Source organism: Cherax quadricarinatus, chromosome 4 (assembly GCF_038502225.1).
Source record: "Cherax quadricarinatus isolate ZL_2023a chromosome 4, ASM3850222v1, whole genome shotgun sequence".
NCBI classification, from domain to species: Eukaryota; Metazoa; Arthropoda; class Malacostraca; order Decapoda; family Parastacidae; genus Cherax; species Cherax quadricarinatus.
In genome coordinates this window covers 20,070,953-20,084,037 of record NC_091295.1, presented here as the reverse complement: position 1 = coordinate 20,084,037, position 13,085 = coordinate 20,070,953, and the positions used below count along the sequence as shown (strand labels likewise).

At 38.9% G+C, this 13,085-nt stretch overlaps 1 protein-coding gene across 1 annotated transcript in view; it reads left to right on the top strand.

The window, feature by feature from the left end:
* Positions 1-985: 985 nt before the first annotated feature.
* LOC128684172 (apolipophorins) overlaps positions 986-13,085 on the top strand; it is a 183,518-nt gene continuing 171,418 nt past the window's right edge. Inside the window, exon 1 of the mRNA XM_070095041.1 lies at positions 986-1,193. Coding sequence (XP_069951142.1) covers positions 1,049-1,193 — 145 coding nt within the window. The 5' untranslated portion in view covers positions 986-1,048. The remainder of the gene's footprint in view (positions 1,194-13,085) is intronic.

Genomic DNA, 13,085 nt, shown 5'->3' with positions numbered 1-13,085 from the left:
AAATCGCCGATTTGTAAACATCGCCGATGTCGCTAACTTCGCGAGAGCATAACTCCATCAGTTTTCCATCAAATTTCGTTTTTTTGGTGTCATTACAATCGGGAAAAGATTTTCTATCATTTCATAAGAAAAAATAATTTTTTTTTTTTTAAATTTTGCGACACCAGGAGACACCTCAGGATTGGGGGTTGCGACAGTCAAAGGGTTAATAATAAATAAATAAATAAATAAATTATAAGAACAAGAGCTTCAGAACGAAGCCAACTCAGTGCACTGTTTACCTCGCTGTGGGAGCAGTTCTCTCCTGCTTTAATTACATTTTTGACAGTCATTTGGCCAAATTTCTCTTTTCTAACCATGGGTCCTAAGAAAGTAAGTGTAAAGGACAGTGCTGAGAAGAAAAAGAGGATGATTTCCATGGAATTAAAGCATGAAATCATAGATAAACAAGAGAAATGTCCAGGTTTTCGATTGAGGGGGAATTTGGGGGGAGCTGGCTCATAACTCAAATGTTGGCTCGTAACTCAGAGCAAAAAAATCGACCGCTAGATGGCTCTTATCTCAAAAAAACTCATACGTTGGGACACTCATAAGTCAAGGTTCCACTGCATATATAAAATATGAAATAACTTTTAAAAGTCAGGTGGGGGTAGAGCCGTATAGCGAGTCTTGGTCATAATTTGAAATGTCCATATTAGTGGAACACCAGAAAGCAAAATGCCATAAAGTGGTGCCCTACTTTTTTTTTTTTCAACAAACCAGCCATATCCCACCAAGGCAGGGTGACCTAAAAAGAAAAACTTAAGTTTTCCTTATCAAATATAGTAAATTATACAGGAGAAGGGGTTATACATGTTATTTATATATATATATATATATATATATATATATATATATATATATATATATATATATATATATATATATATATATATATATATATATATATATGCAATAGTACTTTTAGCAATTCATATAAATTTACAGTGTTATAATAGAAGCAGCCATAGCCTACCTGACTCATAACTATGGTCAAGTTTTCACCAATATGATGGCTGGAGTACAAGTGTGGTTGAAGTCAGCAACAGTGACTACAGGAGCATGGCTAACTCACATGGGACAGAGAGTAGCAAATGCCCTCACATCCACTGCAAGCTTTATTACCTTCCTTCCAGAAATATTATACAATTACGGTGAGTCCATAACCTGCTTAAGTTATAAATTAATATTTTTATAAATAATAGTTCCATACATTCATTTCATATAAACTATCATCTAAGAATTATCCATGCTGGTTATTTCAAGATCTTTAGTGTTCTTTTTGTATTAGTAAATTTAAATTTTCATTAAATTTTGCATCTGATAGCTATGGGAAGTGGAAAAACCACAAGCCTAGCTCTGCTCTTGTAACTACAAATAGGTAATCACACATGATGTACACAAAAACACATACTTTCCCACACATGCATATTATTTTCAACAAGTTGGCCGTCTCTCACCAAGGCAGGGTGACCCAAAAAAGAAAGAAACACTTTCACCATCATTCACACATAATCACTATCTTTGCAGAGGTGCCCAGATACAATGGTTCAGATGTCACTCCAAATAGCCAATATTCCAGACTCCTCCTTTAAAGTGAAGGCATTGTACTTTCCACTTCCAGGACTCAAGTCCAGCTAACTGGTTTCTCTGAATCCCTTCACAAAATATTACCCTTCTTACACTCCAGTGGCTCGTTTGGTCCCAACCATTCGTCTCCATTCACTTCTAACACACTCACACATGCCTGCTGTATGTCCAAGCCCCTTCAACACAAAAACCTCTTTTATCCCCTTCCTCCACCCTTTTCCAGGATGACCCTACTTCTCCTGCTGTTGACCACAGACTTATACACCCTCTAAGACTTCCTATTTTGCTCCATCTTCTCTAAGTGACCGAAAATATTATTACTAAATAATACTAAAAGTATTATTCAGTCCTCTGAATAATACTTTTAGTAACTCCATACCTCTAATTTCCACATTGCGAATTCTCTGCATAATATTTACACCACACATTACCCTTGGACACATGTCCACTGCCTCCAGCCTCCTTGAGTGTAAGACAGAAACCACAATTTATTTTTTTTTTATTATCACACTGGCCGATTCCCACCAAGGCAGGGTGGCCCGAAAAAGAAAAACTTTCACCATCATTCACTCCATCACTGTCTTGCCAGAAGGGTGCTTTACACTACAGTTTTTAAACTGCACGATCCCAGGTAGAAAAAGTGTTATGCTTAGATTCTACTCACATGACAGGAAAAAAGACTCAATTATTGCATCTATTAAAGTAAAGAAAGAGGTATACATAAACGAGTGTCTTACCAAAAAATGTCAGAACCTCCTGTTGAGAGTCAGAAAACTTAAGCGGGAGAATAATGACACAATACACCAATGCTTCACACGGGATGGGAAAATTCTAGTTAGGAAAACAAATGTAGGCCAACTGTACACAATCACGAACGAGAATGATCTATCACGATTTCTCAGGGATACTGATCTTACAGAGAATAACTAAATGTCCAACCTAAAAGCCTACGTAGTGTAGTGTATGTTTTGCTCCATTATTGTTCAAATTTCATAGTACAATCTCTTAGTAATTAAATAATCAACTACCTCATTTTGTGATTTTACTAGTAAGCATAAGTCACCTTATCTAATTTTCTTATTTACTATTGTTTGCTTAAATATTAGCTGAATTGATACTTTCTCTGTCCATATTACTACCTCATATTTTTTTTAAATACTATCAATTGATATTACTTACTAAAATTAATAATTACCATTTTTACTATCAATACAATTACTCTTAACATTTTTTGACATCATTTAATAACCATTACTTGTCTAATTACTTTAACCTTACCTTAACTTGTTTTGTAATCATTATTACTTACTAAAATTTTATTAAACACCATATTTACTACCAGTCAATTTTACTTTTGTACATTAATCATTATTTTATACTTCCCATAACATTTTGTTGCCAAATTTCCAAGTTTGTATATTCAACTCCAACCTTTATATTATCCTTTGTACCTGTGTACCTGTGTACCGTCTTACTATCATATTATAACCAAGACATTGCCATTGTTATTTTTTACTTATTATTCTTTTGGTACTCTAATTTGTGAATTTTATTTTGTCAATTTAAATCTAGTTATACTCTTGATCTTGTCAACAACCTATACCAGACCCTAGTACAATTGCAAGTACCATTTCAATTTGTACTTTTATATTATAAGTTTATATTATAAGTCCTACTCTAAGATTGTTTTCATATCTTAGCGACTATATTGTGTGTGCAATTAGTGTATATTTCAATTATATTATTGTTCAAGGTCCTTAACTATCTTTTGCTAACTAGTACCAACTACCTCATATAATTTTTTTTCTACTTTTTTTTTCTTATTCTTTTGCTACCTTAACTTGTATATTTTATCTTGTCAATTTAAATTTAGTTATACTCTAATTCTTGTAAACAATTTATATAAGACCTTAGTGCAATTACAACTGAGAGTCTTGTGCCTTTTTTATATTATTAGATTAAACTCAGTTGTACTATAGCTCATTCTAGCTCAATACATAGACTATACCAAAGTCATTACATTAGACCTCAGTGCAATTACAAGTGAGAGTCTTGTACTATTTTTAATTTGTTTTTTATATTATTAGTTTATACCTAGTTGTACTTTAGTTCATTCCAGCACAACACATAGACAACACCAACTCCATTATGTGTATTAGTGACTATACTCTACATGACCAAAATGCTATAGCTATATACTTGTCCAAACTTCCCACCACTACAGATATCAGTACTAAAACTCAATACACAACTCAGGATATAAATAACCATAATTTAAACCTAGAAGATGATTGATCACATTGACCCTGATCTAAACCTCCATAATCTGACATACAACCAAAACCTATTGGAAAGTAACTGCCTTTACTACACAGCATCACAAGCCACCACTATCCTAAACAATGCTAAAAGTCTATCAGTACTTAACTACAACATCAGGTCCTTAAGCAAACACTGATGACCTGCTGGCACTCCTTGAATCACTAAAGACACCCTTCTCCTGCATTATTCTTACTGAGACCTGGCTTAAGCAGGACACAATAGATATCTACCCTCTACCAGGATACACAGCAATCCACAACTGCAGACCATACCAAGTTGGGGGTGGTATTGCAATCTATTACTCTAACCAATTATCTTGTATTAGCACCACTTGCTTTAGTGATGAATATGGAGAATACATTTTTTCTAATTTTACTGTAAAAAACCTTAAGACGCCTATAACAATTGGTGCCATTTACCGGATACCCCACACAAACATCCCAAATTTCAGTGAGAAATTAAAGGAACTAATAACAAACAGACAAATGAATAAGCACCACCTTCTCTTAGCTGGAGACTTCAACATCAACCTTGGCCTACTAGATGATCAGCCTGTAACTGATTTCATCAACAATATGAACAACACACTTCTCATACCAACAATAACTAAACCAACCAGGCTCACTGAAACAAGTGCAACCATAATAGACCACATATGGACCAATATACTAGCCCCCCTTAAATCAGGGATAATCACAGATAGCACTACAGACCACTACTCTACCTTCCTCTTGACAAACATTAGTAAACCACCACTTGAATACAACAAAGTTTCATTTAGACTCCATGATGAGGCCTCAATAAGGAAGTTCACAGCTGACCTAGAGACTGTTGACTGGCCTACAGAATTCTCCAAGGCCAATGGTATTGATGACTGGACAGACATTTTTCTTAACAAATTACTTAGACTATACAACAAACATTGTCCTATAAAAACGAAACAGATCACAAACAAACGGCTTGGTTGCCCATGGCGAACCAGCACCATTCTGAAATCCATTGATAAGAAACACCAATATGAAAAGCAATATAAACAGGGCCTAATACACAAAGATATTCTGAAACACTATTCATCAGTCCTCACCAAAGTAATAAAGAAAGCCAAACAACTATACTACTCCAGTAGATTCACTGACACAATAGGAGATATAAAAAACACCTGGAAAACACTCTCTCTGATTCTAGGGACCCACAAACTAAAAAAAAACAAGAATATTGTCCTAACTAAACCTAATGAAACACCACTGCATCCCACTGACACAGCTAACAAGATAAACGACTTCTTCTCAACCAGAGGTTCTAATCTCGCCAATAAAATCCCACGTACCAATGCCCATGCCGGGGACTACCTAGATGGGAATTTCCCAAATTCCTTCTATCTTGCTCCAACTGAGCCCACGGAAGTCACTGAGATTATAAAGTCACTTAAAAATAACTCGGGGAATCTGTCTCATGTCCCGCCATTATTGTACAAGAGAGCGGCCCATGTCCTCTCACATGCTATCTCATTACTTTTTAACAAGTCACTAGAAACTAGCACCTTCCCGAAACTACTCAAGACGGCAAGGGTTACACCAATACATAAAGGTAGTGACCCTACAGATTTAAACAACTATAGGCCAATATCAAACTTACCATTGCTATCCAAAATCTTTGAGAAACTCGTGCACAGGAGACTATATTCATTTATAACGGCACAAAACATACTCAACCCCTGCCAATTTGGATTCAGGAAAAATAAAAGCACTAACGATGCAATCATAAAAATGCTAGATCTGCTTTACACAGCATTGGAAAATAAGGAATATCCACTAGGAATTTTTATTGACCTAAGAAAAGCTTTTGACACAGTAGACTACGGCATCCTACTCCACAAACTTGACCATTATGGTATAAGAGGCCATGCGCTTGCATATTTCAAATCTTACCTTACTAATAGGTATCAGTATGTCACCATTAAAGACACAGCATCAACAACACAGCCACTTGATACTGAAGTTCCGCAGGGAAGTGTCCTTGGTCCCCTGCTCTTCCTCATACACCTGAACCCCATTCTCTTTGCTGACGACACGACTTATGTCATCTCTCACCCTAATCTTGCCACCCTCAACACCATTGTTAATGAGGAGCTGATCAAAATATCGACTTGGACGACAGCCAATAAACTTACGCTTAACACTGACAAAACCTACTACCTTATGTTTGGTAGCAGAGCAGGAGATGCGCAAATTAACATTAAGATCGACAACACTAATTGCCAGACATAATGAGGGCAAATTCCTAGGCCTATACCTCGACAACAACCTGAACTTCAGCACCCATATCCAACACGTAACCAAAAAAGTATCCAAAACGGTTGGGATCCTCTCCAAGATACGATACTACGTGCCGCAAACTGCCCTTCTCACACTATACCATTCACTTATATATCCATACCTCACCTATGCTATCTGTGCTTGGGGTTCAACTGCAGCAACACACCTAAAGCCAATAATAACCCAACAAAAAGCTGCAGTAAGAATAATCACTAAATCCCATCCCTGGCAACACACCCCCCCACTCTTCATAGATCTAAACTTACTCCCTGTTCAGTACATCCACACTTACTACTGTGCAATCTACATCTACAGGACCTTAAATTCCAATATTAACCTTGACCTAAAACGCTTTCTTGATAGTTGTGACAGAACTCACAGGCACAACACCAGACACAAACAACTCTATGACATTCCCCGTGTCCGACTAAACCTTTACAAAAATTCAACGTATGTCAAAGGCCCTAAAATCTGGAACACCCTACCTGAAAATGCTAAAACTGCAGACACATTCATCACCTTCAAAACTACCATCAGAAAACATCTTATCTCCTTGATACACCCTGTCAACTAATTAAAGAATACCACCTGGTGGTTAACACTTACACTCACTCACCCATTTGACCATAAGCAGAAATATCAATCTCAATCTTAAAATAATGAATCTTAACTAGTCATAAGTTGGCCTGTGATACTCCAATACTGAAATTATGTATAGTGCCAAAACAAAAGCATTCACATTGCTAAACTCACAAACTAGTATTTAGTCACTTAGCCACAATACCAACTTACCTCATAATTTTGTAATATTTTAAACTTAAGATTTAATTTAAGTCTGCCCGAAATGCCTAGCCATGCTAGGTGTTCTAGTGGTACACTCTGTAATTATTATTTTACTACATGTAAACCACACAATAACCAAATTCTGTAAACTCAGCATTGTAATCCTTATAGAGAATAAACTTTGAAGAGTTAAAAAAAAAAAAAAAAAAAAAAAAAAACATTTACACCCCTCCTTCAGAGTGCAGGCACTGTACTTCCCCATCTCCAGGACTCAAGTCCGGCCTGCCGGTTTCCCTGAACCCCTTCATAAATGTTACTTTGCTCACACTCCAACAGCACGTCAAGTATTAAAAACCATATGTCTCCATTCACTCCTATCAAACACGCTCACACATGCCTGCTGGAAGTCCAAGCCCCTCGCTCACAAAACCTCCTTTACCCCCTCCCTCCAACCTTTCCTAGGCCGGCCCCTACCCCGCCTTCCTTCCACTACAGACTGATACACTCTTGAAGTCACTCTGTTTCGCTCCATTCTCTCTACATGTCCGAACCACCTCAACAACCCTTCCTCAGCCCTCTGGACAACAATTTTGGTAATCCTGCACCTCCTCCTAACTTCCAAACTATGAATTCTCTGCATTATATTCACACCACACATTGCCCTCAGACATGACATCTCCATTGCCTCCATCCTTCTCCTCGCTGCAACATTCATCGCCCATGCTTCACACCCATATAAGAGCATTGGTAAAACTATACTCTCATACATTCCCCTCTTTGCCTCCAAGGACAAAGTTCTTTGTCTCCACAGACTCCTAAGTGCACCACTCACCCTTTTCCCCTCGTCAATTCTATGATTCACCTCATCTTTCATAGACCCATCCGCTGACACGTCCACTCCCAAATATCTGAATACATTCACCTCCTCCATACTCTCTCCCTCCAATCTGATATCCAATCTTTCATCACCTAATCTTTTTGTTATCCTCATAACCTTACTCTTTCCTGTATTCACCTTTAATTTTCTTCTTTTGCACGCCCTACCAAATTCATCCACCAATCTCTGCAACTTCTCTTCAGAATCTCCCAAGAGCACAGTGTCATCAGCAAAGAGCAACTGTGACAACTTCCATTTTATGTGTGATTCTTTATCTTTTAACTCCACGCCTCTTGCCAAGACCCTCGCATTTACTTCTCTTACAACCCCATCTATAAATATACAGTATTAAACAAACACGGTGACATCACACATCCTTGTCTAAGGCCTTCTTTTACTGGGAAATAACTTCCCTCTTTCCTACATACTCTAACTTGAGCCTCACTATCCTCATAAAAACTCTTCACTGCTTTCAGTAACCTACCTCCTACACCATACACCTGCAACATCTGCCACATTGCCCCCCTATCCACCCTGTCATACGCCTTTTCCAAATCCATAAATGCCACAAAGACCTCTTTAGCCTTATCTAAATACTGTTCACTTATATGTTTCACTGTAAACATCTGGTCCACACACCCCCCTACCTTTCCTAAAGCCTCCTTGTTCATCTGCTATCCTATTCTCCGTCTTACTCTTAATTCTTTCAATAATAACTCTACCATACACTTTACCAGGTATACTCAACAGACTTATCCCCCTATAATTTTTGCACTCTCTTTTGTCCCCTTTGCCTTTATACAAAGGAACTATGCATGCTCTCTGCCAATCCCTAGGTACCTTACCCTCTTCCATACATTTATTAAATAATTGCACAAACTATTCCAAAACTATATCCCCACCTGGCACCTGCTTTTAACATTTCTATCTTTATCCCATCAGTCCCGGCTGCCTTACCCCCTTTCATTTTACCTACTGCCTCACGAACTTCCCCCACACTCACAACTGGCTCTTCCTCACTCCTACAAGATGTTATTCCTCCTTGCCCTATACACAAAATCATAGCTTCCCTATCTTCATCAACATTTAACAATTTCTCAAAATATTCCCTCCATCTTCCTAATACCTCTAACTCTCCATTTAATAACTCTCCTCTCCTATTTTTAACTGACAAATCCATTTGTTCTCTAGGCTTCCTTAACTTGTTAATCTCACTCCAAAACTTTTTCTTATTTTCAACAAAATTTGTTGATAACATCTCACCCACTCTCTCATTTGCTCTCTTTAACATTGCTTCACCACTCTCTTAACCTCTCTCTTTTTCTCCATATACTCTTCCCTCCTTGCATCACTTCTACTTTGTAAAAACTTCTCATATGCTAACTTTTTCTCCCTTACTACTCTCTTTACATCATCATTCCACCAATCGCTCCTCTTCCCTCCCGCACCCACTTTCCTGTAACCACAAACTTCTGCTGAACACTCTAACACTACATTTTTAAACCTACCCCATACCTCTTCGACCCCATTGCCTATGCTCTCATTAGCCCATCTATCCTCCAATAGCTGTTTATATCTTACCCTAACTGCCTCATCTTTTAGTTTATAAACCTTCACCTCTCTCTTCCCTGATGCTTCTATTCTCCTTGTATCCCATCTACCTTTTACTCTCAGTGTAGCTACAACTAGAAAGTGATCTGATATATCTGTGGCCCCTCTATAAACATGTACATCTTCAAGTCTACTCAACAGTCTTTTATCTACCAATACATAATCCAACAAACTACTGTCATTTCGCCCTACATCATATCTTGTATACTTATTTATCCTCTTTTTCTTAAAATATGTATTACCTATAACTAAACCCCTTTCTATACAAAGTTCAATCAAAGGGCTCCCATTATCATTTACACCTGGCACCCCAAACTTACCTACCACACCCTCTCTAAAAGTTTCTCCTACTTTAGCATTCAGGTCCCCTACCACAATTACTCTCTCACTTGGTTCAAAGGCTCCTATACATTCACTTAACATCTCCCAAAATCTCTCTCTCTCCTCTGCATTCCTCTCTTCTCCAGGTGCATACACGCTTATTATGACCCACTTTTCGCATCCAACCTTTACTTTAATCCACATAATTCTTGAATTTACACATTCATATTCTCTTTTCTCCTTCCATAACTGATCCTTCAACATTACTGCTACCCCTTCCTTTGCTCTAACTCTCTCAGATACTCCAGATTTAATCCCATTTATTTCCCTCCACCGAAACTCCCCTACCCCCTTCAGCTTTGTTTCGCTTAGGGCCAGGACATCCAACTTCTTTTCATTCATAACATCAGCAATCATCTGTTTCTTGTCATCCGCACTACATCCATGCACATTCAAGCATCCCAGTTTTATAAAGTTTTTCTTCTTCTCTTTTTTAGTAAATGTCTATAGGAGAAGGGATTACTAGCCCATTGCTCCCGGCATTTTAGTCGCCTCATACGACACGCATGGCTTATGGAGGAAAGATTCTTTTCCACTTCCCCATGGACAATAGAAGAAATAAAGAACAAGAGCTATTTAGAAAAAGGAGAAAAACCTAGATATATGTATATATATATGCATGTGCGTGTCTGTGAAGTGTGACCAAGGTGTAAGTAGGAGTAGCAAGATATCCCTGTTATCTAGCGTGTTTATGAGACAGAAAAAGAAACCAGCAATCCTACCATCATGCAAAACAGTTACAGGTTTCTGTTTCACAGTCATCTGGCAGGACGGTAGTACTTCCCTGGGTGGTTGCTGTCTACCAACCTACTACCTATGCATATAGAATGCATATAGAATAATTAATAAAAATATTCTTAGAACACAAGCTTTGTTAGGCTCTGTAGCTTCATTATTATTATTATTATTATTGTAATCAGAAAGAAGCACTAAACCACAAGGGTGATACAGCGCAGCAGGGCAGATAAGGATGCAGGGGTAATGGGTAGCAAGAGGGAAAGGGATAATTATTAGGTTATGAAGTGTAGCGGGGCAGTGGACAGTGCAGGGGTAGAGGGTAGCTAGAGATTATGGTGGAAAGGGCTAAGAAGAGTGCCAGAGACATCATCATCATCAGAGTTTGTGTAGTAAATCAGTTGCTGTCAAAAAGGCAATGAGAGAGTCCAGAGGGTCCATCAGCAAGATTTGAAGGTAAAGAAAGGGCAGCAGAGCGGAGACAACATTGGAGGTAAATTCTGCGTGCTCGATGATAGAGTGGGCAGTCCAACAGAATGTGGCTAACAAATACTGGAACTTGACAATTCTCACAGAGAGGAACAGGACGTTTCTCCATGAAATACCCGTGAGTAAGACGAGTGTGGCCGATGTGAAGACGGGAGAGAGTAGTCTCCCAACCTCAACACTGATGACAAGAAGACAGCCAGAAACCTATACTAGGCTTCACAGAATGAAGTTTGCTATGGAGCAGATCAGACCAATGTTGTTGCCAACAGGTGCAAAGATGGGTTGCAGTTACAGCAAAATAGTCTGTGAATGGAACACCTCTATGTGAAACTGGGAGGTCATGTACTGCTGACCGCTCAGCAGTGTCTGCCTGTTCATTGCCCTGTATGCCAACATGACCAGGGACCCAGCAAAAAACAATATCTCTATGTTTGCTAGAGATATGGCATAACCAATGTTGGATATGAAGAACTAGGGGATAAGGTGTATAAAATTTCTGTATAGCCTGTAAACACTAAGGGAGTCTGAAACAACCACAAATGGTGACACAGGCATAGATGCAATACAGATAAGTGCTACAAGAATGGCATACAATTCAGCTATAAAAATGCTAGCCGAGGGTAATACATACCCTTGCACAACACTGTCCGGAAACACTGCTGTGAATCCGACGCCATTAGAAGACTTAGAACCATTGGTGTACACTGCGATAGCATGAGAATGAGAGCTGAAGTGTTCAAGAAAAAGAGAGTGGGAAGCCACCATAGGTAGTTGGGCTTTTGCGCATGGCAGTGGGAAAGAACAGATGTAAACAGCCGGAACTTCCCAAGGGAGCAGGGAAAAATGAGAGGCTACATGAACATAGAGAGGTGGTAACTGAAGAGAAGATGAGCAAATGTAGGGGGAGAGAAAAGGGACGGAGTAAACAGGGGTGACGAACAAATAAAGAACGTTTACTAACATCAGTGACTATCCTACATATGGAAGGATTGTAGAGGTCTTGAGATCAAATATAATAGTGAAGGCAATGAGCATCACGGCGATCAGACAAGGATGGAAAATTCACCTCTGTATAGAGGCTCTCAACAGGGGATGAATGAAAGGCACCAAGGCACAGGCGGAGACCTTGGTGATGAATAGGATCTAACATAGACAGTTGTGGGAGAAGCCGCAGAATAGATCTGGTCACCATAATCTAGCTTGGACATGCAAATGGAGGAGAGTGCGACGATCTGCTCCCCATGAACGATGTGCAAGAACCTTACGGAGATTTAGCCGACCATGGCAAGTTGTCTTTAACCCTTAATCTGTCGAAACATAGATCTACGTTTGCACGCATAGCGCTCCAAACATAGAACTACGTTCGATTTTACATTGATTCTTGTGTAAAAAATGTAGCTCTATGTTTGGAGCGTTACACATGCAAACGTAGATCTACATTTGGACAGTTGAAAGGTTAACAAAGAAATGTGAGGTTTCCACGTCAGCCAGCGGTCAAAGAGCAGGCCCAGAAACCTGACTGTATCACATTTCAGAATACGTGAACCGTGTAAGTACAAGGGAGTATCCGGTATAAGCGGGCATCTAGTGAAGGTAATGAATCGGGTTTTCGTACTGGAAAATTTAAAGCCATGAGAAGTGGTCTAATGGGAGACTTGGTCTATCACTGCCTGAAGGGAGGCCACTATTAGTCAACAGTCAGCGCCTTAGTAAGCTATAGCAAAGTCATCAACATAAAGTGATGACCAAATTTGCGAAGGAAGAATGGAAGGTAGGTCATTTATAGCTAAGAGAAGAAGAGTAGTACTGAGGACAACCTTGTGGGACTCCTTTGGCTTGTACAAAGTCCAAGGAAAGCGAGGTGCCAATATGGACTTGAAAATGTCTATCGGACAAGAAAGCAGCGATGAAGTTTGGTAGATTACCACGGAAGCCTAAGGAGT